This window comes from Vipera berus (genome assembly GCF_964194415.1).
Source record: "Vipera berus genome assembly, chromosome: 1".
NCBI lineage: Eukaryota > Metazoa > Chordata > Lepidosauria > Squamata > Viperidae > Vipera > Vipera berus.
The window spans coordinates 111156073-111183696 of record NC_138202.1 but is presented as its reverse complement, the minus strand read 5'-3'; the positions used below and the strand labels follow the sequence as shown (position 1 = coordinate 111183696).

Below are 27624 nucleotides of genomic sequence, written 5' to 3'. Positions count from 1 at the left end.
AAAATATCTATTATATGAAAATATTGAGGGAGTTAGAGATTCAACTATAATCATCTATTTCAAATGTGATTGCTGAGCCTGCCCAGTAGAGCAAAATATTATTAGACCTAATATGTCATATGTTTAGCCCAGTATGATGAGCTCTAATCTTTCTGTAGACCATTTGGATAAAGCTCATGGGTCACGACTGGAGAATAAAGAGAAAAAATATTAAGTGCCTTCCCACTCTTGCATCTAATTATAGTAAGAGCATGTCTTGACAACTTTTTTACTTTAGCTGAGTCCATGATGTTGGTTTCACCTCATCCTTATCCCATCAGTGAGACAAGCTTAAGTCAACTTTAGCTATTTGAGGTTTGTAGTGATATTTCCTCTAAAACTGACAGCAGTGCATAGCAGTGCTTAAAATCCAATATGTTTCACCCACTGTTCTGATGGTGGCCCAGTCAGATGGCCCATAAAGGGTAGAGCAGATTGGTTCTATTGCCACTTTAGGTTGATGTGATGGAGTGATGGCACTATCCTTCTCCTTGGATCCTGGGCCTTTTTGCCTGCTGCCATTCTTTTTTTGCCTTCTGGATGGAAAGAGCTAGGTAGAGCTGCCAGCTGTATCAGTTCTTAGCAGCATCCTTCAGTCCACCTGATAATTGAGTGGCTAAGAAAAAGGAGAGGGACGTGGTGGCTCAGTGGGTTAGGACACTAAGCTTGTCAAACAGAAGGTCGGCAGTTTGGTAGGTCGAATCCCGAGTGCCGTGTAACAGAGTGAGCCCCTGTTACTCGTCCCAGCTTCTGCCAACCTAGCAGTTCGAAAGCACGTAAAAATGCAAGTAGAAAAATAGGGACCACTCTGGTGGGAAGGTAACAGCGTTCTGTGCGCCTTTGGCGTCTAGTCATGCCGGCCACATGACCACGGAGACGTCCTCGGACAAGTGCTGGCTCTTCGGCTTTGAAACGGAGATGAGCACTGGCCCCTAGAGTTGGAAACAACTAGCACGCATGTGTGGGGGAACCTTTACCTTTACCTAAGAAAAAGGAAACTCAAGCAGAGGAGTTGTTTTCTCCAAAGCTAGCAGCAAGCTTGCTTTTATATAGGTTTAACACTGTTCTGGAAGTATCAAGTACCTGCTATCAAGACCAGCCCTCCAGACAGCTGAGGGAACTGGTTCTTTCAGTTGATGACACCACTTTCCAGTTTTGACAGATATGCTTTCCTGCTTTCATCCACACAGGGTCAAAGGAGAGGCCTGTCAGCCACCTGTTGAAACTTATCCCCTCCTCCATCATTGTCCTGACTGGTAGATCATTTCCTTCAGGCCATTATTCAGAAGGTGGGAAGTGTTATTCAGAAGGTGGGAAGACACCAAAGCCAGAGGATTTCTCCAATTGCTTGGCTTATCTGCCCTGTGTATGGGAAATTGGGGCACAAAGTTTTGGCCGAAAGCCAAAATAGAGAATATAAATGGAAAATAGAGACTAGCCATTTTCTACTAAGATGGATAGATAACATTTTAATTTAGCAGTGGGGCAAGCTCTTACAAAATGATCCTGAAATTACAAATGCTTACATTCAGTGGCTAAGTCTCAGGCAGTACAGTATACCAGGGGTCTCCAAGCCCTGGTCCGTGGACAGACAGTAGTCCACAACATGCGAACAACCAGGCCATGTAAACAAGCGAAGCCCCATCTGTGGGATGCAGGCAGTACACAAAACCATGCGCCCCCACCCCCATCTTGGTCTGCAGAAAAACCTTTCTCCACAGAATTAGTCCCTGGTGCCCAAAAGGTTGGGGGGTGTTGCAGTATAGGACATTTTTGAATAAATACTTAACAGTTGTTCTGCAAGGAATTTTTCTGCATACCTATTTAATTAGCATACTTCCTGGTGTTAAAATTATTCACCTACAGCAACAAATTTCAAATTCATAGGGTTAGGAATTCTCCAAGAAATTCTGAATTTAAATTTGATTATGTGTGCAAACCCAATGAGTATGGGTGAAAATAGGATTCACTGAACAAACCTAGTATTTTTTTTTAAGTAGCAGCAATAATGTATGATTAATGTTGTGATAATGGCTATCAAGAAGAAGCCAAATGCGTTTTGGGTTTTTAGGTCAACTGAAGAAAAGTTTTGTTTTTCTTTTTTACTTTTTTACTCCATTTCTTTCCCTCATTTGTAATTCTTAAATAAAATCCAGTATTCAAATCCATATTAAATTGGGTATGAGGAAAAAATATGAAATTATTTTTCTTAGCTCTCTTTGCTTTATTTTCAGCCAGACTGGGAAACATGTTTTTTTCCAAAGCCAAAAGCAATAATGAATGCTATAGCACAATTTCCGTTAGGTATTTCTTCAATAAAACCCTTTCATCCCAGAGAGTTACAGTGAGCTTTTATATGAAGATGTTTGTGTACTTTTTCTACAACAGCCTTCCAAAAAAAACAATATTTACCAATATAAGGTACTTCCTTTTTTAGACTGCTCTCCTTTATAGCGCTGAATTACCAAACTCATGAGAAGGTACAACTCTCCATTTTCTTCCTTGGAAACTAAGCCTTGCTTGCAGGAATCAAAAAGTACTTCATAGTCAGTTTCTGAAAAGTGATTCCCTTCAGTGAATGAATGACTCTTTCTGTTGGTGGAAGGACCGAATGAAGGCGAATATATTCGTGTCCCAGGATAATGTTGCAGGATCCAATCTGGGTCATTCATCGGGACCACAGGTTTTGTTTCTGAGCTTTTGGATTTGTGCTGAAGTCTATCTTCAGGGAACTTCTCTCAAATTGGATCCTGCAATATGAGAATTAGTAAAGGTAAAGGTTCCCCCGCACATGCGTGCTAGTCGTTTCCGACTCTAGGGGCTGGTGCTCATCTCCGTTTCAAAGCCGAAGAGCCAGCGCTCATCCGAGGACGTCTCCGTGGTCATGTGGCCGGCATGACTAGACGCCAAAGGCGCACGGAACGCTGTTACCTTCCCACCGTAGTGGTCCCTATTTTTCTACTTGCATTTTTTACGTGCTTTCGAACTGCTAGGTTGGCAGAAGCTAGGACGAGTAGCAGGCGCTCACTCTGCTACGCGGCACTCGGGATTCGACCCGCCAAACTGCCGACCTTCTAATCGACAAGCTCAGCGTCCTAACCCAGGTTGCTTATGAAACTTGAATGGAGTTCTTACTGAGCTTCGCTTATGGGCTACAATCTTGTATTCATTTGGTGTAAGTCTGATTGAATTAAAATGCATCTGGTAGTATCTGATTACATTGCAAAAGTAATTGCCATCTACCAAATTCAGTATCTATTTTTTTTATAAACACTTGTTTTCAAGTAAACGTTATTAAAATGCAAAGCCTTACCATTGGATAGGTGTGTGTCTTGGGATGTGCTGTCAAAAATACATCCTTTTCAAATTAAATGTTTGAAAAGGAGCAATTTTCAGTTTTTGTTTGTTTGGCTTGCTGGACTATATGAGTTTACTTTTTGCTCGACTAAACACCAACTCAGGGCAACTCCATGTACAGAATTTCTGCTCTCCTCTCATCATCCCACGTTGGTGCTTCTTCTGGCAGATGAGTCTGTTTACTTCTTCATCAGCTGCAGTGCAAGAGAAACATCCTGGAGCTACTTTGCAGCCAAAAACAACGAATGCCCCGTCAAGCTGTGAGGCAGCCTGTTTTTCCCTTTGGTGAGAATTCTCACCTCACCTTATGTCTCACCTCATTGGCCCTCTCTCCTCCCCACAGCTTTCATCCCTGTGGCTGGACATGGCCCAAAATTCAGCAGAGTAAAAGCACTTTTTGTTTGGCAACTGTACTTCATAGCAATTGCTTAGGTTCTTTAGAATCACCAAGTATCCTCTTTCTTGCAACATGGAATCATGACTCATTGGACATGGATAAGGAAGCTATCTGATGCCAGTTAGTGTGTTCTCCTGTTGGTCACCTAATTGGTTTCTGCCACGTGTCAAGGTCCGCTGCTGAACTGTGGATCAGCTATCAACTGTTTTGCAAAGAGAAACTCTGGCCATATGGAAGAGATCTTGCTGGCTTTCTGTCTTCATTTGTGAAGGACATGCTGCATCCATTCATGAACGCCATATGACTGAGCATACTGGCGAAAGAAACAAGGGAAGCCCAATTTATACTTGTTCTTTGAATTTTGTCTGATAGAATAAGTCTAATCTATTAATGATATTAAAGATATTTGGGTATGTTTTAAATACATCATTAAGACGCAGCATTCTAAACCAAGTAGCAAATAACCTTACAGCATCCCACTCTTGGGAAAACAAAGAAACAAACAACAGGATTGGCATCCCTATAATTTCTTGCAGCCGATTGATGTCAGCCTTACTAGGTAAAGCAGGCAGGTAACACAGTGCAATAAGATTATTTTATTTTATTATCGTAAAGCCACATTAACAGAGTCTTGCAAGTCTGAAAGTACAATTCTCCCAGCATCACCTTTACAGCCCCATAACTAAGGGAGGGTCCCTCCTGAGCTTCTTGCTCTGCCCACTATGCAGCTGTGAGCTACACTACCTCTTATATGACCGTTTCCTAGGCAGCATCTCTTCGCCCAGTGTCCTAAGGCCGTTCTACATACCATTGCATTTGTTGGCAAATCCAGAATTGCAGAGAATATCTTCCAGGAACTACTAGCTGGGGACAAATATTAAACAAGAATGGTTCCATGGCATGTTACTTTTCAGTTTCCCGGGAACTTATAATTATTGCTGCAAGGAGAAGCGCTTGAAGAGATCCTGTTGAGGTTTTCTTATTTGCTTATTTATGGTTACTGCACCTTTTCCAAATTTGGTGCGCCCTCAGTTGTGTTCCATTACTAAACCATATTTCCCAGCTAATATAGCTGCCAGATGGCAAAGGTTTTGAAAGGGATTAAAAATAACAGGAAGTGCCTTTAATAAGGTTGTTTATTATCATTTCTTTATTGCCGATATGATGTCTTCCACCATGCTTAGGTTTTTTTTGTGGCACACCCATTGTATCTGACTTGCAGGTTACTTTAGATTAATCTTGTGAACTCCATTATATTTAATTTCTGCAAAATGTCAGGAATGTGAACTATTCTTGTTCAAGATCAAGTTCTACCAGTTTTTGGTTTGTAACAAACCCACCCTCTTTGTTTGAATGATATGCAAGTTCCTTTTTGTTGCTCTAAGGCAGGGATGTCAAACTGCCAGCCCGCGGGCCAGATGCATCACGCGGAAGCCGCGCCCACCCCATTGCTGGCAATGGCAAAACAGTCCCGATACGTTGCACGACGTCACATGACATCGTGAGTTTGACGTGTCTGCTCTAAGGTCACATAAATATTTCCCTGAATGGTGGATTTTGTATAAATTAACTAAATGTCTGTGTATACCCAACAATGGCAAGTGAAAGACCACTGTTTTCAGTAAATAAATGTGGTGCTTTCTAAGGATCAGATTACCGTGGTAGCAGCAGCCTCCTGTCTTTAAACATGGGCCCACCTAACCAAGTAAGATGGATAAGAGATAGGGAATACAACCTTATCAGTAGCTGCTTTTCTCAGAAACAGACATTTCCAGCTTCAGCTAGTATTTTAGAAGTTCCTCCCATCTTCCACAGATAGAAGGGAACATTTTTTCAAAATGTATGCTAGCTACAAGGTATGTGTGTATCAGTTAAAAACAAAGTATGCTTCCGAACTTTTGTATAACCAAATATATTTGAATCTCATACAATAGATCAGTTAAAGTTTCCACTAGCATTGTAATGGCTAGTTAATTTTGAAAAAGAAAGTCTTCGTGTGGGTTACCATTTCCCATTCAATGGATTTTAATATCATGTGCAGTTTATTTATTAGGCAGCTACAGCCAATCTTTTGCACAATATTTTTTTAGTTACAATTTTCTACACATATGCTGTATACAATTTCCAGTAGGAAGAGATTCAAAGATTGGAAATTCATTGTGTGTAAATAAAGCAATCCAAAACACGATGCAATTTGTCTCCTATATGTCCCTCACTGCAAAGGATGCCACACAGTATGACCGACTGAGATGTCTGGAAATGGGTAGCTTTGAAGGGAAATGTTGTAGGAAAGGTTATTCAGTTGTAAAAGTAAAAGAGAGAACTAGTTTACTAATTCATGTTAGCAACTATGCTTCATTTTATAGTGTGAAGCAACTGTGTCCCATGCATCAAATAGATTTGTGAAATAAAAACAAAGAGAAAGGCAAATACGATGCAATAATGCTGTCTAAACCAATTAATCTATCTTATCTAAACCCATTAATATACAATAAGATTTGTATGGGGAGCGAGCATTTGTGGTTTATTCTGTGTTTTGCTGTCTTCTGTCTGTTCACCCACATCCAACTTTCAGAGACTTAATATATTGGCTGCCTCCATTCTTTCTCATGTTTTACAACTTTGTTTAATGTTTTCAAGTTTAAACCTGTATTTTGCTTGATGGCATCAATCCAACATATTCTTTACTAGCCTTGTTTTTTAGCATCTTCAACCATTCCAAGCATGATTGATCTTTTGATGAATTTGATTACATGATATGACCAAAATAAAGCAGCTTATATTCCAGTCTGGATTGATGCAATCTAAAATGTGCTTGATCGTTTACTTTTGTTCTCCAAGCTGTACATAGTACCTGTTTTCAAGCTCATAAGGAGTTTAGTTTTCTTCTGCTTTTTATTGTCCATCTGTCACAAATATATATAATTTATAGGAAAACTATAGCTTTGACTATTCTGTATTTGGTATTAAGAATAGTCTTGTTTTTTCAGATCTTCTTTATGTTAGTCATTGCAATGCAACCGAAAGTTGTTCTAGTTTATTTTGAGGTTTAGTGCCTCCTCTTTGAGTAAGTCAAGAAAAATAAATAAAATCCTGAACTGATTCAGTTTTTTTATTGTCACTTATTACTGTGATTTTACTTTGTGTTTATAGATACACATAGATAAAATATGAATAAGTAGGGTTATTAGTACTAGGTAAGATTTGATTTCTGTTTCAGATTTGGTTTGCATTTGAAATTCAGACTCTAACAATATTCCATGTGCATTATTTTGAGAACTGAGATTTGGTAAATAATTATAAATTGTAATGGAATGGTATGATGTCTGCTTCAATTTTTGGCAGAATGGGAAGGGAAAAAAAACAGTGATATATTAGCCTACAAAATTTCAGCCAGATAATTTAAAGAGTTTCACTACAGTAAAGTTTTGAAATATCCCCCATGTATTTCTTTTAAGGCAGAAATATGAGGGCTGAAGAAAAATCAATAGCCATTTGCAAATAGTCCATCAAAGAGCCTGTACAGAAGATGTCATGAACCAGTGCAGAGAGAGTCCTATTCCAATTAACAACAAAAATGTTCAAAAGCTGCTTTAAAAAATTGAAAAGTTTACTGTTCTATGAATAGTAGTTATTCTGGCCAGGCAGGTTTTTGACATGGTTGATGGGCAAGATTAACCTCTTCTGGGAATTATTAATATGTGCTTCCTCCCCAACCTTTAATAAAAATGTTTGAGATATTTTATTTAACTGCATTCCGATAAAAGGAATTAGCATATCCAGTGAACAGTAAACACACCATCTCAGACCTATTCAAACAATGACAAGGACTTAATTCACTCCAGGAAATGATAAGTATCGGAAAGAAAATAAGATTTTTTTAAAAAAAGAATGATGGGAAGAATAGAGGGAGTAGTCCCTTGGTGCTCCCTGAGCTAGACTGTTTTCTGGCAGACGGTTCATTACCCAAACTAGTAGCACTGATGATGTTGCCTAGTTAGGCTAATGAAATGTCTGCAAGAAAATAGTCTAGTTCAGAGAGCACCACGGACCCCTCATTTTAACCCTGAGCTGCAAATATTCTCCTTCATTGAGAATAGAGTGAATTAAAAAAGGAAGGAAAGGAGGGAGATGAAAAGCTGAAGAGCTGCAAACAGTCTGAACACAAAGACCCACATGGAGATTCGGAAGAACTATGACACAGATCATAAAAATAGATTGATACGGGTAGTTAAGGAAAGATAGAGATAAAATATGGAACTTTAGGAGAAAGAGAATGTCTCACACACACAATCAAAAGCAAACAGGATTTTTAAAAATTCAACACTCTTCTATCCCACTGTAAATCAGGAGTTTATGCTTTAAAAATAGGTTTCATTGTAATGATAAGGAGATCATTTTTATATATATATATATATATATATATATATATATATATATATATATATATATATATATATATATATATATATATATATATATATATATATATATATATATATATATATATATATATATATATATATATATATATATATATATATATAAATGGCCACCCTGAAGAATTTGCAGGTGATAGTTTCTATTCCGTCAGAAAGAAATTCTAAAAGTAGAAAGAATGGGGGCTTTGGGTTTTTTGGAATATACTTTCCTTTATATTATATGTTACTGTATTAATTTGTGTTGTGAACTGATTTACCTCTAGAAGATATCCAGCATTTCAAAACATATTTGATATTTATGGCTTAAAAATTGTTTCGGGTAGGGTTTTTTTAAAAAGGAATAATTAACTGAATCCAACATGAAATTTTTCCCCCTCAAATCTGAATTCATTAATAAGCTTCTAAAAGTGACATTGGTTGTATTTTGCAGGCGGCGGTAGTTTAACATCTGGCTTTGGCATAAATTACAGATTAGCTAGTTTTGATTTTTTTTACACTCTGAATGTTAGGAGGGTTTTAATGTAGTACAATATGCAAATTAATTTTAGCTTGCATTTTATCTGCAACTGAACGTCTTCCAAATCGGTTATTCAGTTATGTATTTAATTTAAATGTATATTTATTGGTTGGTTTGTTGGATTAAATTTGATGCATTACTGGCTATTCAATCTCTTGGCAGTTCAGGATAAAAAGGTATTTCGTTAAAACCAAGGATATTAAAAATGAATTGAAATGATCAGCAATTTAAAAAACTGCCCCAAGAGACACATTAAAAGCAGAAATCAGTCTTCACCACTCAGCAAAGAGGGTTAATCAAAGATGCACCGCATCCCCAAGAGGATCACAAGGCTGTTGTGAAGGAGCTTCTTAGAGCGTGGAGGAAGTCTACAGGCAGATCCACACTTCCTGCTTGGCCCATTGTTAGCATGGTCCCCTCAATCTTTTTTGAATACAGGAATAGATGATGCCCTGTTAAATCATTGCTCTCAGTGAACCTAGCAATTCATCTTCCTTTCCACTTTTAAATCCCCCAGTGGGCACCTTCTTTGAAAGAACAATATGTTCCCTTTTGCAATCAACAGGGCTACAATGGTACCATAAGGGAGAAGGTCTTATGGTGACCATAGTCTAGACCAGGGGTAGGCAACCTTGGCTCTTTTATGACTCGTGGACTTCAACTCCCAGAATTCCTGAGCTGGCTCAGGAATTCTGGGAGTTGAAGTCCACGAGTCATAAAAGAGCCAAGGTTGCCTACCCCTGGTCTAGACTGAGCACCATCCTGATCCCTTTGCCAGCCCGTTGCAACTACACTGTTATAATTTGTTTGGTAAAAGCTATATGACTAAGCAAATCAATGATTACAATGTAAGCATGGTAGCCTCTTAAGTAATCCATGTTGTTCTGTTGCAGGTGAATATCCTGAAAGCAGTATGAGCCAGAAAGGATCCACAAGCAGCCACCCTGGCTCTGCAAAGTAAGGAATCTAATGTTTAAACAAACAAACTGTGGGGGAAGGAGAAAGCAACTGGAGAGGTTCAGAGTTCTACAATCTGGATTGTCACCATAAGTACACTGAGGATATGTAGAGGGCAAGTTTGCAGATGCTGAAAAGTAGAATTGTGTCTTGTGTAAATAATATTTCTACTTTTTAATTTCTGGCTAGATTGGGTAGACATGAAATCCCCTGCTGGGTCTCTGGATTATGTGCAGTTTATATTTCTAATTCCCATTGTATAATGATAGGAACAACTCAATTGTTTTTCTGTCCCCTAAAACAGTGTTCCCAACCTTTTTCGGTCCACAGACTGGCAGTAATGGTGGCAGGGGGGTGGGGAAGGGATGGTTGAGTGTGCACAACCTAATCTCACACATGCACAAATAAAACTTCCTGTGCTCACCTGCCACTTGCGTAGCCCCAATGGGCCATGGTCCGCTACTGGTCCGTGGCTCAGAGTTTGGAGACCACTGCTCTAAAATTTTACAATTAAATATGGGATTTGTAGGAAACAAAATGTCTGCCAAAATGATTATTATTTGTGACACAAATCCTGTTTCTGACGACTGACACAAATTCTTATGCAAGTCATGTTATTTGTGGCACATGTTTCATTCTCCTGAGAGGAACTCTTTGTGTGAGAGTGGAGAGCATTGGATTCTGTGTGGAAGGAGTGCAATCTCCATTCACTTCTGGCATACAAACCCCTCAATAGTTCTTGTATGTAGAACCATAGATTTGGAAGGAACCATTTAGTAGCCTTGACTGCGAGATGGGCAGCAAATAAATAAATATAGTCAACACCCCATTCAGTGGAGGAATCCAGATTAAAATATACCCACATAGGACAGCCTAGCCCAGGGGTAGACAACCTTGGCTCTTTTATGACTCATGGAATAAAAGAATTCCTGAGCCAGCGATGCTGGCCTAGCCTCTGCTTCAACTCATCCACTAAAAGGGAGTGCAGTGCTTCTCTAAGTAATTGGTTCCAGTGTTAACTACTCTGTTGGGATTTTATATATATATATAATATCCAATCTGCTTTCCTGTAACTTAAATGTATTATTTCATGTCCTGAGTTCTTAAATTGCAGAAGACATGCCTTGACCTCTTTTCAGGTTCAGGTTCAGGATGGGGACTTCGAGGCTCTAGTGAAAGACACAGCAAGTCCTGTAGCCTGAAACCAGACTATGGCTGATTTATGTCACTTTAGGGATTACAGCTCCTGAAGAGAAATGGCTTGTTTGTTCCCTTTTATTCTTTTACTATGACATCAGCAGGGAATTTAATGTAAGGTATTCAATTTAGACAGCGCCTGATTCCTGACTCTAGGCAGTGTACAATAAAAGCAAACAAAAATAGAAAATACATTATAATAACATTAAAAAAGGTTGGTAACTATGAGTACATAGTAAGTGACAAAGAGCCAGATCTGTTGCAGAGTCTTTGCTCTATTTGAAACCAGCAAATTACAATCTGAGGAGTGAGAATCGGGAAAGAAAAATCAAAAATGCTGTTTTTAATCTCATGATATGCAAAAAATGGAGGACTTTGCCGCCAAAACTTGCTTAGGATTCTATGTCCTGTTTTCCCGCGCAGGAAGTTAAACTGTCATCAGCACAGTGGAAACAAATGGTGAATTTTCTCAAAGACAAATTAAAGTACCCTTGTTTCATCTTACTGCTTTCTCTTTTTCCAGTGGCAGCATGGGTAAAGGAGATGGTGCTGGCAAAATGAGTGCAAAAGATTTATATGGTAAGTCCATATTTCATGCTTAATAAAGCTTGTTCAAGGATGGAAGGTTAGATCCAACTTTGTATCTAACAAGAGGTAACTTACAAAATGATGAAAAATGACCATTTGTTGGCATTTTAAAGAAAATTATTGACTGTTTGAAGAAAATTGCCTTTCTATTTTCGATATGGGGTCATTCAGCCAATTAACCCCTAATCCACAGGACTGCAAAGGTCAGGCTAGTAAGAACAACCATCTCTAAAAATCTCTAATCATCAATGACTATTTCTGAAACTCAGGGAAATTTAAGGAATAATATAACATTCTTATATTAAACTTATATTGCATTGCTATGTGTACACTAGGTTAATGAGCAGTTTGTACTGCTCTCCAGAATGAAGTGCAGTTCAGCCACTCTCACTTGGCTCCTCCTGCTAGTGCAAGCAGTTAATGTAACTATCTGTGATTTATTTGGTATAAGCCTCTTTGCTTGCTAGGAATTCTGTTGGTTGCAGGATGCCTGGAAAACAACACCATGTAGCAGAAGACTAATTTAATCTGTCATGTACAGCAACAAGAATTATAAAAAAGAGTTTCCAGAAAATTAGTTTAATCAAACTTTTTAAATATGTAAAAAACTAATAATTTGCAAGTGTTAGCCTTCTAGGGGGCGGTTCTTGGAGAAAGTGTGCCATGAATTCTTAAGGTTTTCTAAGCAGATCTTGTGTTGAGAGTTAGTATGGCCAGACTTTTTTTTATTTTTAATCCCATTTATATCCCGCCCTTCTTCGAAGACTCAGGGCGGCTTACAATTTTAAAGGACAAATTAATGTGCTTAGCAATAGCCTTCATTCTATGTATATGCCTGCTTATTAGGGCTTTCGCCCCCCCCCCCCAAGTGGCATTATTACAAAGTCAGCTTAATTGCCCCCAACAATCTGGGTCCTCATTTTACCTACCTCGGAAGGATGGAAGACTGAGTCAACCTTGAGCCTGGTGGGATGCGAACCTGCAATAATTGCAGGCAGCTGGTGTTACTTAAGGAGGCATTAGCCCACTGCTAATATACTTCTCCTGGTATAGTTTGTAAGACTGAATTTCTTCCAGATAGTTGGTCTGACCAGGCTTTATAAGTAGACTCCTTACTTTTGCTTCTGCAGGAGCATGTCTTTTGCTGGGGCAACTAGGCAAATGTTTCCAACCTTTTTCATTGCAGCAATTTGTATCTCTGTTCTATCAACCCAGTCTGGCTTTTAGTGCCTGACATCTGGCACTTTCAACTCTCTCCCCACATGCACGGGTTGCAGGAATTTGATGGATTCTTCTAGCGTGTGTAATGCACAAACTTAATCTTCCCTCTCTTCGCATCCTCTAGTCTCTCTTGTGGTGTTTTCTTCTGTGTATCGTTTGCTGGTGGCACATGTTTGATGGAAAGCACACCAACTGTCCTAAAATTACCTTGCACTGAACTATATGTAGACACTGCCAGCTCATTGCTAAGGTGCAATGAAAGATAGGCTGTGGAGAGAACATATTGTTGGCATATTGTCCTCCCGCCTCAAGGATGGGAGGAAAACATATAGCTGTTGCTCTGTAGATGAGCCCCAAGAGACTCAGTTGTGAATCAGGAGTCTCCCGATTCAAAATTCACCTCTACTGCATCGAACTTGCTAATTAAGTATGGTCTCAGAAGCTTCATGGCTATTTATTGAAGTTCACTTCAGGATGTAGAAATATAATAACACACCTCTTCAGTAGCTGCTCCCATAGTAGTAACAGGAGCCGATGAATGACCCTTCTTCCTATTTGCACAAATGAATGAATTTCCTTTGCCTGCCACAAATGTTCCTTGTCTTCCCTTGAGGTCATTAGGGTACCAAGTGCTCTTTGCCTTTGGCAACGAACACCCAAACGTCTCATGTGTTAAGCCCCATATTCTAAAAGATTCTCCACCTACTTGCTGAAAGATCCGTAGGCTTAGAGATCCAGCAGGCAGATCTCAGGTTTCTGCTTCATTCAGTACACAGCTGCCAGCTGAATAAATGTTAATGTAGACCATGAATAAATAAAGTGACTTCTCTGCTTACTGGCTTCTGTTTTGAACCAACATGAAAGGGCATTGAAGGGAAATCCATTATATTATTGGCAAGTTTAAGTCTGGGGAGAAATATTTCAGAATAACTAGAAGTTTGTACGAGAAGCCCAATGTTGCTTTTTCTGTCATATTAGCAATATCCCTCCCCCTTCCCTGAACTTAAAGTAAATTTTTAGCAAGGCTAAAGTAGTAGTATTGTACCTCCTGATTGTTTTGCCTTTTGGATTCTTCTAGAAGGGGGATAAGTCCAGATCTCTGGATTTATTTTTATATGTAAGCAATCCATTCCATTCTGGAGATTCCATTTGGAGATACAGTCAATCCTCGTGGTCAAAGTGGCGCCCAGAACCTTATCAGGTGATGCGCTTGCTATGACATTAGATGCTATTGCTCATACAAATGGACCATCAAGCGAATCAATCCGAAGTTCTCACTTGAGGCACAAACAACCAAGTTCAAATTATATTACTTTGGACACATTATGTGAAGACCAACTCTCTTGAGACGTCTATAATGTTGGGAAAGGTTGAAAGAAAGAGAAGATCAACCAGTAGCAAGGTGGATGGGCTCAGTTACGGTGGCAGTTTGGAAGATCTGGAAGACCAGATTAGGCATTAATTATCACAGAGGAAATCTATCTGTCTGGTTGCTGAGAGTTAAAATGACTTAATAGCAAATAATCAATTAACTTTACACAACGGTCCTCACATCTAGGGATGCCAAACAGAAAGCCATTTGCTAGCCCTTCTCCCTTCTTTCTCCTTATGACTTTTGTAGCAGAAATCACACAAAGAAAAAAAACCCGAAGCATGCTCAGTATGGCCGTACTGTTGCAGAAGTCTTAAAACGGGATGTTATAACTGCTGGCACACAAAATTAGCAGTGTGAAATCTACCCTAAAATACCAATCAGCCCTCCAAGATAAAGAAAAATTAATAGAAAGATGTGGTGAGATCATTTTCTTTGAGATGCTTTAATTCAAAGAATTCACTGTCTGGATAGAAGCCTGAAAATGGACCCATTCCCTATTAGCTATTAGTATTTTACAACATAAAATAAGGAAGTATTAGGCATACTTTGTCCCTGTGTTTGTGGACAGAAAGGTGGAATGATGATATCTTTTAGCAAACTAGGATCTTCTTCACAACGCTGTCCTTTGGTTACATTGGCTTTCAACTCTCATAACATAGTTTTGGGCTGTGGCAGTAGCCATGCAATGCATCCTAAAGGCCTAACGTTAGAGAAACGTGGCATAAAGAATAATGGTGAGGTGCTACCATTTGTCTTGCTGCTCATAGAACTGAAAATATCCATTGCGAATTGGATGCCAGTCCTCTAAGAATGTTCATGTAATATTGCTAATAGTTGCCAAGCGATGATGGAATATTCAAGGCATGTCACTTGTCATAAGAAATTATATGTAATTCAAGAATGAGTTGGATACAGAAACAGTACACTAATAGGCTAAGCTTGTAAGCCGCCCTGAGTCTTCGGAGAAGGGCGGGATATAAATGGAATTAAAATAAATAAATAAATAAATACATACATACATACATACATACATACATACATACATACATAGTATGAAGCCAGGAGTTATTGCCCATGTGTTTAGTCAAGATCACAAGAGATCTTTTCTGAATGCACTTACTTTTCCGTACTTTGAAATAATGAACTTTTTTGTCTCGGCAATAGAGAGAAAAGTGTGTCTGGCTATGGATTTTAGTAACTTCCTGAGAATTTTAAGTAGCTTCCTGAGAATCTGTGGAGGCCCCCAAATCATGGAATGTTAGCTAGTCCAGCTCTCAAGCACATAGGAATTTGTCTACCAGCTAGTCAGACATTTTTATAACCTTAGCATTTAAAACCAAGATTTGTTTAATATCTCCATAGGCTTTATTTCCATAAATGAAACCATGTGACCACGGATAGGTACAAAAAATTGTAGGCGTGGATGGCTATGGCTACCGAGAACAGACTGGACAAACTGTTCCTTTTTCTGAAGCAACAGCAAACACTCCTTGAGTTAGGTGAACTCAGAAAGAACTCATTTCTAATAGCTTGTTGAAGAAGCCTGTGAAGATGCTTGTTTAGTAATCTGTCTTAATTGTTAGCATTTGGCATTGTATTTATCTTTTAAGATAAATGAAAGGAGCAGATGAACTCTTGTGGTTGCAATGAAAATGCTTTTCACAGAAGTAATTTTGCATAGGGAAGGAAAAGGAGATCTTAAACCGCAAAAAGCTGGGTTGGTAGTCTTTAAGGTATTTAATAACTTTAATAATTTTAACTTTATTGGCACTTTGAATGTACACTAATTGGCATACATTAAAATGAAATTTCGTTGCATTCAGCTCTCAAAGGGTCACTACCTCCAATATACACTGCATAAATATGACAAAAATAAATAAATACAGAATTATGCGTATACCCACATATATTATATGACAACAACAGTCTAGTATTACAGGATTCTCTTGTTCTTCTATTAGTGTGTGTGTGTGTGTGTGCACTCCTGCATGTTCTCTGAGAAGACTCAGTAGAGTAAATTTAATTGAATGGATCTGTTCAGATCTCCTTCCCCTTTTCCTTGAACAATTTTAAATTGAGCCAGTTTAGTCTAGCAGTTAAAGTATCAGGCTAAAAAACAAGAGACTGTGAGTTCAAGTTGCACCTTAGCTACAAAAGCCTGCTGGGTGATCTTGGTCCAGTCACTCTCTCATCCCAACCTACCTTACAGGGTTGTTGTTGTGAGGAAAATAGGAGGAGGAAGGTGTGTTGGATATGTTCGTCACCTTGGGTTATTTGTAAAAATAATAAAGGTAGAATATAAATAATCAAATAAACAAACTCTACTGTTTATTCCAAGGCAGTATTACTATTTCAGTTTCTCCTTTCAATTTTTCCCCCCATTGTAGATAACAGCATCAAATGAGTCTCAGCTCTTTTCTGATACAGCATTTGGCTCCCTAATCTTGTTTAATGTTGTTTTTTTCTTCCACACCATTTTCGCAAGAGAATAATGTAAATCCTAGATTTATTTCTCCTAATTTTGTATTTGGTTGAAAATGAATGCAAAGAGGAAAAGTAATTGTCTGAAAGCATTAAAAATAATGTTGCTGCTTGCTTATCATTGCTAATATATCACTTAGTGAAAGAGGCCATAGCAAATAGGCCTGGATGTGAATTTTAGAAACACAATCCTCCCTTTAAATTGTTCTCATTCTCGGTTATTAGACATTCATTCCCTTGGACAAACCCACATTTTTGCTTTTATACTCGTCTGACATCTGTAATTGTGAATTAATACAATTACTATTATGTCATGCCCTCTTCAGGTTGCAAGTATTTGAATTATTATATTCTAAATGTTGCAAATTTCCATGTTTTCCCCCAGTAACACCATAACATCATTTTTGCTTTTCCTGCAGTGCAAATTGTAAATTTAATGTGGAATCGCAACAGATGTCCAACTGTGAAGTTCTTGTTGCTAAGCTTGGTTGTGTGCTTGCAGATATTTCATCACTCAACTAGGCAACATCACCCAATTGGGTAATACTAATACTACTACTACAGTCATGTCAGGAGCGCCGAAGCCCTTCCAGGCTGGAAGGAATGAACGGTGACATCATTGTTGCCTGGAAGAATGCCCAGTTGGGGGCTCCTTTCACATCTCCATTAAATTGCCCACTGAAGTGGTACCCGTTTATCTACTTGCAGTCACCCATTTGCGAACTGCTGGTTTGGCAGGAGCTGGAATGTGTGACAGGAGCTCACCCCTCCCATGGCAGCAACTGGGTCTTGAACGCAAGCCTGTCCATAATCAGCTCAGCGTCCTAACCTCGTGATCCATCGTGCTTCTAGTTGGGCAATGAAACATTTGCAAGCAAACAACCAAGCTCAGAGAGCAGAAAGAGCTCCATTACAGAGGTTTGGGTGCCTTTGTGTAAGGTATCAAGAGTTATGTCTCCTGTTTTGCAGGAATGAAGCCATACCTAAGAATGTGGCACCCTGCATAATCTTATAGTTGTAATAGCATGCTGTTCTTGTTGAGTTTTATTTGGCCAGCTGCAGTCCTATTCTAAAAGTTGATTTTCAAGGTAGGTAAAGGTAAAGGTTCCCCCGCACATGCGTGCTAGTCGTTTCCGACTCTAGGGGCCGGTGCTCATCTCCGTTTCAAAGCTGAAGAGCCAGCGCTTGTCCGAGGACGTCTCCGTGGTCATGTGGCCGACATGACTAGACGCCAAAGGCGCACGGAACGCTGTTACCTTCCCACCGTGGTGGTCCCTATTTTCCTACTTGCATTTTTACGTGCTTTCAAACTGCTAGGTTGACAGAAGCTGGGACGAGTAACAGGCGCTCACTCTGTTACACGGCACTCGGGATTCGACCCGCCAAACTGCCAACCTTCTGATCAACAAGCTCAGCGTCCTAACCCACTGAGCCACCGCGTCCCTAATATATACTAGTAATTAAATTGCCCACCAAATAGTAGCCAAATCACAGCTTTGAGCAATACTCTACTGTTCCATGCTTGCACAATCATTGTGCCAACCTATGCTACTCTTGTTACAAATTGACATGCTCCAATAGAAAAGAAGCTGTAGCTCAGTATCTGTTGAACTGTCGAATTCTTGCTGCTTTTGGTTGTTTACTTGCAAATGTTTCATTACGAAAGGAGGCAACGTTACCTAGCTGAGTTATGAAATGTCTGCAGGCACACAACCAAGCTTCGCACCAAGAACTTCACAGTTGGAGGTCTGTTGTGATTCCTTAACCAGCTTTACAACTTGCACTGCAGGAAAAGCAAAACATTTGTTTCAGTGTTACTAGGGAAAAACAAGGAAACTTGCAACGTTTGAAATTTCAGGATGCCAGGAAGACTGAGACTAGGAGGGGAAGTTCCCAAGTGAAATCATATCTCTGCCACAATATGCTCTTTTCAGTTTTCCTGTCTGCAATATGAAAAATAGCGCTGATTTACCCAAGACTAGTTACAAGAATAATGTTCATAAAACATTCTTACTCTAGAAAGCGCTGTACAAATGCTTGCGGTTGAAGTTGCATGTTTTGACACGCTATCGTTGATGTGGTGTTTTCATCACATGGAGACTTCTCTCAAGAAGGAGGAAGTGTTGGCTGCATCAGTGTTTGCTTTCTTTGCTTGCTTTATCACATTAGCTAATAAACAAAGGAATGCAGGCACTTTACACAAAATTCAAGGTAAACATTAAACATGATGGAAAGGAATTTGGCTGAGAGGCCTGCCAGCCCAGTATCAAGAAAGCAACGGACTGCTATTTGTGTAGTCATTACAGAATATAAGGCAATTTTCACTGAAATCATAGTGTGTGTGATCACCATATCATCATCACTAGGGTCTTAATAGTGGCTTGCCAAGTGAGCTGCTTCAGCTGGCTTCAAGTGTGTAAAGGTAAAGGTTCCCCCGCGCATGCGTGCTAGTCGTTTCTGACTCTAGAGGCCGGTGCTCATCTCCGTTTCAAAGCCGAAGAGCCAGCGCTTGTCCGAGGACGTCTCCGTGGTCATGTGGCCGGCATGACTTGTATTCTTTCTACAAGTTGTATTTCTCTTACCTGAAACTTACCCTGATGTAAGACTTCCTTCTACAGTGAATAAGCCATGTTGCCTAGATTCACACTCAATGTTAGGGCTTCCAAACTACTAAGATTAACTTGATACAACATGCTACTCCAGATCAAACACATTTTGACATAGTACTACATCCATGATCAGGCACTGAACAAAGGAGTTACTGCTGAAATAAATTTGCTTCTCAGGTAATATATGTAAAATTTTGTGCTGAATTTTCTCAGGATATTTCCTGTTTCCCAAATATTATCTATGATACCTACATCTGAATCCATTCTATGAGTTTTGGTGGTGATTGTCTGAATTGTTATAGCCCAGCTATTGTGGTTCTAAACATAATTCAAGACAAATTTTGACTTTTTCACAGAGCAAGGGTATGATTAGAAGTAAGCCTAGTCTAAAACTGGGAGTGTATGAGATATTTGTATAATAGTGGCTAATAACATTTCCTCAATGCTTCATCCTTAAAGTTTAATGAATAATATATATAATATATAATGTATTTGCTCTTCTTTGCTTTTGCATCATTCCACTTGCCTCACTTATGTAACATTTGAAAAGCTTTAAGGTGTGTAATTACAATTAGGTTGGGTACTTGCATTATAAGAGTAATTAAATATAGCTTTCTCTGGTGTCCTAATTTCCCTTCCTTCTCTCTGAACTTGTGCTAATAAAACAGTACATGTCATAATTAAGAACACCTGATCCAGCGTGTCCTGTAACAGGATCCATAACAGAAAAGCTGCAACAGTTTGTAGCCACTGATAATGATTTGCTATCACCAAACATGTGAGAAGCACATTTCTGTTGGCAAGCAGTGTCTCAGGTACATCTGGGCAGTTGTGCATCTTACATGTTTGTATTCTTTCTCCAAAGATTTGTACTGTACGTAAGACCTTGATTCATTTAAGCCGGGGGTGGGGAACTATGGTCCCTTTGTGACTTGTGAACGTGCTGGCTCAGGAATTCTGGGAGTTGAAGTCCACAAGTCCTAAAGGGGCCATAGTTCCCCACCTCTGATTTAGGTAGTTGGTGATGCAAATGAGTTTGTCTTTTTAAAAAATAATAATAATAATCAGTTTTTAAAATACCAGTGATGGTGGTTTTGGGCACAGGACTTTACCACAGTTAAGAAAAATATCATAGAATTATGTTCTTTTTTCCTTCTTTTGTCTTATAACAGACCACGCCATCACATATTAGGAAATTTAGATATGGAAGAAACAGAATTATTTCTCCATAAACATCCTTTAGTCAATACTTAACATATAGTATAATAATTTTATATGACATTTACCGGGTATTTCTGCTTTGCTGCCAGAAGAAATAATGAAAGCCAAACCCTCAGAGTAAATGATCTCTTAAAATGTGAATGTTATATGTTGTTGTACATTTGATGTGGCAGTCTTTTGTGGTTTTCAGACTTTTATTTTATTTTTACAAGAGACTAGTTTCTCTCTGTCAGCCAATTTCTTCTTAATTGGAAAGGAAAGGAAAAACCGGCAAATGCACAATTCTTGATACAGGGCAATAAGAAGTGTTTGATTTACCAAATCTCTTTTTAAAAAACATTGTATTATTATAAGGTACAAATAATACGTTATTTTATTTGGATACAGTGGTATTTTTCCAGTATTAATAAAAAGATTGCATTAACTATAATTTCTAAAGTGCTAATATTAATAAACATGAGGCTGCTTAAATTGTACATCTATAGCTGAGTATGGCATATGTGCGAAACTTCATTTTCTTCACTGACCCATCATTTAAGTACTTATTTACTTTCATTCCAATGTTACCCCTAGATATTGGTTGAATGTTTGCTGAAGGCCATGTTTACCAAATTACTGGTTAAATCCTTTATTGTACTAACTATACACTGTAAATTCCAGTCACGTGCTTAATGGGCTGACAGGCAAGAAATTGGTTTTCTAAGATTCTATTAAATCCAAAGCGTATTGCTTTGAATGTGTGGGGAAAAAGACCACAGGAATATTAAAAGCAAAGAAAAGCTGCATTTGTAACTTTGAATGGTCATTAAATGAATGGTAGTAAGTCGAGGACTACCTATACTTTACAATCCAGTCCTACTATCAGTCCTACTATCAGTTATCTTTAAAGAGGTAAATTCAGCCAGGCTTACCTCTAAGTAGCCACTGTCAACTTAACTCTTACTATTCATATCATAGGGCCCACATATAAATTATTTGAAGGAGAAATTGTTCTTATCTCACCACATCTGTCAGACTTAAATTTAAATTAATGTTAGATTAATTTAAGAAGAAAGGAGAGAATATTAGAAGGCCATTTTAACTTTTAAGTAGTCATATGTAAAACATTCTGTAGCAAAGGCATAAAATATAGGACTACTCAAAACTACAGGCAGTGATTTTTAAAAGGATCTTCAAAAGAAAACTACAAAGGAATATAAATATTTATAATAAAAGGAAGATAAAGGTTCTGAGTAGATAATATTGATATGCTTCTAATTTAGAGGAAAACTTACATGACATACAGAAATCCTATGTATATAAAATAAGCATTAGAGACAAAAAAATTGTTGAGACAGTAATGATTTTAAGTACTGTGCACACTTCAAAGTGAATCAAAAGATCTATTCACTGATTTATCGCTAAATATTTACCAGTGCTTTAGAGACCAAGGATCCTTGCAGCAAATAATTCCTGTTGGCTTTGCTTTTTCTGGATATTTTTTTTCAGACTATCGTAAATAAGAAGCATAATTCTGAGTTTTAGAAAAGCAATAAATGTTCTCTCCCCCCCCCCCAAGCTTCCCTACCCAAATTGTGGCTTGAAGTTAAATGAACAAAACCCTTTTTTCTCTCCAGCAGAAAGGCAGGGGGTTGAGTGCTCTTTTTACATTAAAGAGTGCTCTTTACAGGCTAAAGAAAGCATCCTTCAGTCAGACTGAATGTTGATTCATTCAATGTCTGACCCTGTCTGGCATGGGAGACCTAGATGGGTCACAACTGCTATAGGCTATCTTCTGAGATATTTTGCACTACAGCATGTGTAGACTTACCCTGCTTTGTTTGTAATGGACTTCTCAGTTGACAAAGAAGGTGGCAGAAATTTGTGAAATTTATAGGGCCCAAAAAGCTGCACATTCCTTCTATATTGAAGAAATTAGTTTCAGGACGCAGTCAGCAAGAATCCACTCTAATGAATTTATTGACAAACAGTGTGTTACACAGTACACACATCCAGTTTGATATTCTGTAAGGCAATTCCCTTTTTTCTTTCTTTCAATGAATGTGATTCATAAGACTGAATAGCTAGGCTTCTTGTGAGATTGTAGTGTTTTTCTAGGCATGTAAGGTTTGTCTCCAGTTGCTGGTGGCCTGCCAGGTAAACATCAAATGTAATATGCTCTATAGTCTAAGTTTCTTTGACCAGAATACTATTTTGTTGGAGTAAAAATGTGGTAGCATCTGCTTCAGCAAAAACTCAGCCTGTGATACTCCATGTCATTATACTTAGATTCTACAATGATCTCTGGGTTGCCAAAGGGGCATATCCAAAGCTGAAGTCTGGAATGATGTACCCAGATGATTTGAAACAGCTCTGTTTATTCCCCAAATGTTTAACTCCAATTTTCAACCTCTGAATGCTAATCTCTATTTTTAAATTAGATTGCTCTTTGTATTTATTAGTGACCACCCTTCCGCAGATTCAGGGCTAATTTTAGCTATTTCATGGTTCAGGATTTTAAGCCCTTGACTATTTTTAATTGCTTTAATTGTATTTTTCCCTCTTCTATATACTTTTATATTTTCACTTTTAGTAGTTGTGTTCTAGTTTGCTCTATGCTGGTCTTGCCCTATTGCAGTCTTAGTTCAGTCTTTAAACCAGTATGTAAATTGCTTTTGGACCACAACAATAAGGATTCATTTGTTTTGCCCCTTAAATGGCTTAAGTTCAGATGATCTGTGGAATCTCCTAAAGTCGCTTGGTTAATCCCCCTTGATTAGCAGAGAAGTCCCTTCTGAAGATACCCCACCTTCTACCTCCTGGGAGCCATACTTCTCTGGAGGTATAGAAAGGGAAGAAGGTATGGCTCCTAGGAGGTGGAAAGCACTTCCTAGAGCAGGGGTGGGCAATTATGACCCCTTTATGATCTGTGGACTTCATCTCCCAGAATTCCTGAGCCAGTTAGAATCTGTGGACTTGGAGCATGGCTTACTCAGGAGTTGAAGTACACAGGTTGAGTTGTCCACCCCTGTCCTAGAGAGAGCATTTGGCCCTGTAAAAGCTGATAAAAGCACATGCTTGCTACCAAGATTTTTATTCCTAATGAATGTACTTGAATGCTTGATTCTTATTTGAACTTGAATTATATTGATGCTGCTTACATTTTTCTGTTTGGGTTTACTGTTGTAAGCTGACTTGATTGTCAGAAAGATAGAAAAGTGGAGCATTGGTGAGTCTTCATTCTTTATGCTGAGCAGTAGCACATAATGTGACAGAATAGACTTATGATGCCAGAAATTGTGTCCTCCAAAAGCTCAGGAAAGGAAGACTGACCTGCAGTTAATGAAGGAAACAAAGAATATCACTGTAATGGAAGTTTTCCTTAGGGCCTGACTTATCTTTTGTGGGGGAGAACTTGCTCCATCCCCTTCTTCACAAGTGTAGGATTTATACAGACCTCTTCAGAACAAGACACGGACAACAAATCTTTGTCCTGTTCTGAAGACCTTTTCTGACTAACCCCTCTTTATAGACTTATCTTGGATCTAGAAACATAGGCCTCTTGTATCACAATGACTTACTATATGTGACTTGCTATTATTTCAGTGATGGATAGCAAAGAGAGGAGAATCTGTCATTTCCTTCCCATGTCTCTAATTGCATGCCACATTATTCAGTTATAAACAATGGAAACAAAAAACTAGATGCAGAATTGTCTTGGCTGAATTGTAGCCTCTCCCCCACCTCCTGAGCCCCAAAACCTCTTCTTCCATCTTTGTTACTTAAGTAGGTGTTTTGTGCCCTTAAAGATCAAGGAATTTCTGCTCACCTCCTTATCCTTGCCATTTTGTGTGAATTATGTCTTAATTTTTTATTTTTTCAATAACAAATATTGAAAAAGAAACATTTCAATATCAGATTCCTTGAATGAATATTAAATTTAAATTAACAATTTGGAATTCAAAGACTTCTTTATACATGATCTGAGGGAATCTTACACCAAATAAGATTTTTTTAAACATTTTCCTTTGAAGAGCAAAGACTTTACTTTTCTTAATCCCATATTTATATTCAGAATGCTAGCTCAAATGTTGCTTGTTTATAGTTAGCTAGTATATAGTTATTTGGATCTTCACCTGGCTGGCTCAGATCAAGATTTGGGCAATTGAATTGGCTAAATCCACTCAACCTACTTAAACTCTTTCATGAAACCACCTGGTTGTTCTATAAAACCAGAATATTTTTTTAAACATCATTCCTTCCAGGAGGAATTGCTGAGTATAAATATTCTTTTTGTTTGTCTTCTGTTGTGCTAATATTCCAGCTTTTTACTCCCTTAACACTCTGGCTGTCATATTATGATGTACAGCAGGGCTTTTCAACCTTGTACCACTTTTAGGATATGGGAACATCCGAGTACCACCAGTCACCTAGCAAGGTGTCAAAAACTTGATGACCAAAAAAAAAATTGATGAAGTACAGGTAGTCCTCAACTTACAACAGTTTGCTTAGTGACTGTCTGAAGTCACAATGGCACTGAAAAAAGTGCCCCCCAAGCCACAGCCGAGCAAGAAACCTGCCTGCCCGCTGGGTGGCACTCTTTCTCCTGTCCGAGGTTTTCATTGTTGTGAGCATTTCTGTTGAGGATTGGCAGCGGGGGTGGGGTGGGGGGAAGTTTGGTTTTATTCCCCCTCCCCCATCTTCTGGGTGGTTGCAGCAGGTTTTAGTCACTTCACATGACCCTGGGACACTGTGACCATCATAAATATGAATCAGTTGCCAAGCATCTGAATGTAAATCAAAAGACCCTGGAGATGCTGCAACATTCCAGCTGATTGGTGCTTCTTCTGGGCTCAGCAGAAGTGCCAGGATGAGCGCCGAGCTCCAGCTGGAGCCTGGCGCTGATCCTAGCACTTCCGCTGAGCCCTGACAGCCCTGCAGCTCCAGCCATCTCTTGCTCAGGCTTGTGCGGTGCTACCACCGGTTCAGCTCATTCCCCTCCCCCACTACCACTTTTCTAGGATGGTCGCATACAGAGTCTGACGGTGAGGACATGGGTGGTCTTGTTGATGTTATCTGGGAGGAGTTCGATCCTGTGACTCTGGAAGATGTGGACAGGATCATGGGGAAGCTGAGGTCCACCACGTGTTTATTGGACCCGTGCCCCTCCTGGCTGGTCTATGCAGCTTGGGAGGGGACATGAGGCTGGCTCCAGGCAGTGATAACTGCTTCTTTGAGTGAGGGTATTTTTCCCACCGCCTTGAAGGAGGCGGTGGTGAGACCCCTCCTCAAGAAGCCTGCCCTGGACCCAGCTGTTTTAAACAACTATCGTCCGGTCTCCAACCTTTGCTTTCTTGCGAAGGTTGTTGAGAGCGTGGTGGCGCATCAGCTCCCTTTGTTCCTGGAGGAAACTGATTATCTGGACCCGTACCAATCGGGCTTCAGGCCTGGGTACAGCACGGAGACGGCATTGGTCGCGCTGGTGAATGATCTCTGGCGGACTCGGGACAGGGGTTGTTGGTGTCTTGGTGAGGTTCAAGGTGCTGGTATTGACCTACAAAGCCCTACATGGCATGGGTCTGGAATACCTTGGGGAGCACGTGCAGCCAGCATCAACTTCTCTCCGCCCAGTACGCTCCCACAGAGAGGGCCTCCTCAGGGTGCCACCGGTCAAAGAATGCCGACTGGTGGCCCCCAGGGGGAGGGCGTTCTCTGTGGGCGCGCCGGATTTATGGAACCATCTTCCGGTTGAGCTCCGGATGGCGCCCGACCTGCGCTCCTTCCGGCGTGATCTAAAGACGTATCTCTTCGAACAAGCTGGCCTGGCCTGATGGGATGGGTTGGGTTTTTTATTACTTTTAATGTGTTTTAACCTATTGTAAGAGCTGTGGGCATTTTGTTTAATCTCTTTTAATTTTTGTATTTTGTCTTTTAACATGTATTGCCCTGTTCACCGCCCTGAGTCCTTCGGGAGAAGGGCGGTATATAAATTAAATAAATAAATAAATAAATTAAATAAATTAAATAAATAAATAAATAAATAAATAAATAAATAAATAAATAAATAAATATCTTACTGCAGCATCTCTGGGGGTTGGGAGTGGGAGGCACTGTCTTGCAGTGGTTCTCCTACCTCCTGCAACGTTCGCAATCGGTGTTGGCAGGAGGGCAGAGGTCGGCCTCGAGGCCTCTCGTTTGTGGAGTTCCTCAGGAGTCGGTCGTCTCGCCTCTCCTGTTCAACATCTATATGAAGCCACTGGGTGAGCTCATTCGTGGTTTGGGGGTTGGGTATCATCAGTATGCTGATGATACCCAGCTCTTCATCTCCACCCCAAACCACCCCAGTGATGCCCTCGATGTGATGTCCCGTTGCCTGGAGGCGGTTAGGGTCTGGATGGGGAGGAACAGGCTTCGGCTCAATCCCGACAAGACTGAGTGGTTGTGCGTGTCGGCATCTCGGGAAATTCACATTATTCCACCTCTAAGTATGGGGGGTGAGCTATTACCCCCCGTAGATAGGGCTCACAACTTGGGTGTCCTCCTAGATTCACAGCTCTCCTTGGAAGATCATATAGGAGCTGTGACTAGGGGGGCCTTTGCCCAGGTTCGCCTGGTGCGCCAGTTGCGGCCCTATCTGGACCGGGATGCCTTGCGTACGGTCACTCATGCGCTTGTGACCTCTCGTTTAGACTACTGCAATGCTCTCTACATGGGGCTGCCCTTGAGGACCACTCGGAGGCTTCAGCTGGTGCAGAATGCAGCCGCGCGAGTGGTGTTGGGGGTCTCCCGATACTCCCATGTAACACCTCTACTCCGTGAGCTGCATTGGCTTCCGGTTGCCCTCCGGGTGAGATTCAAGGTGCTGGTGATGACCTATAAAGCTCTAAATGGCATGGGTCCGGTTTACTTACGGGAGCACCTGCTGCCGGCATCAACTTCCCTTTGTCCAGTGCGCTCCCACAGAGAGGGCCTCCTCAGGGTGCCGTCGGTCAGAGAGTGTCGAATGACGACCCCCAGGGGGAGGGCGTTCTCTGTGGGCGCGCCAGACCTTTGGAACTGTTTACCGGTTGAGCTCCGGACGGCTCCTGACCTTTGCTCTTTCCGCCGTGATCTAAAAACTTATTTATTTGAATCAGCTGGCCTGGTCTGACGGGTTTGGGAATTTTAATATTAATTTTAATTAATTTTATTGTAATTGGGCTTAATATTTAATTCTATCTTAACTTTTGTATACTGTATTTTTT

At 39.8% G+C, this 27624-nt stretch overlaps 1 protein-coding gene across 1 annotated transcript in view; it reads left to right on the top strand.

The window, feature by feature from the left end:
- EPS8L2 (EPS8 signaling adaptor L2) overlaps positions 1–27624 on the top strand; it is an 89608-nt gene that overhangs the window by 19853 nt on the left and 42131 nt on the right. The window contains exons 2-3 of the mRNA XM_081323503.1: positions 9646–9709; positions 11430–11485. Coding sequence (XP_081179629.1) covers positions 9666–9709; positions 11430–11485 — 100 coding nt within the window. The 5' untranslated portion in view covers positions 9646–9665. The remainder of the gene's footprint in view (positions 1–9645; positions 9710–11429; positions 11486–27624) is intronic.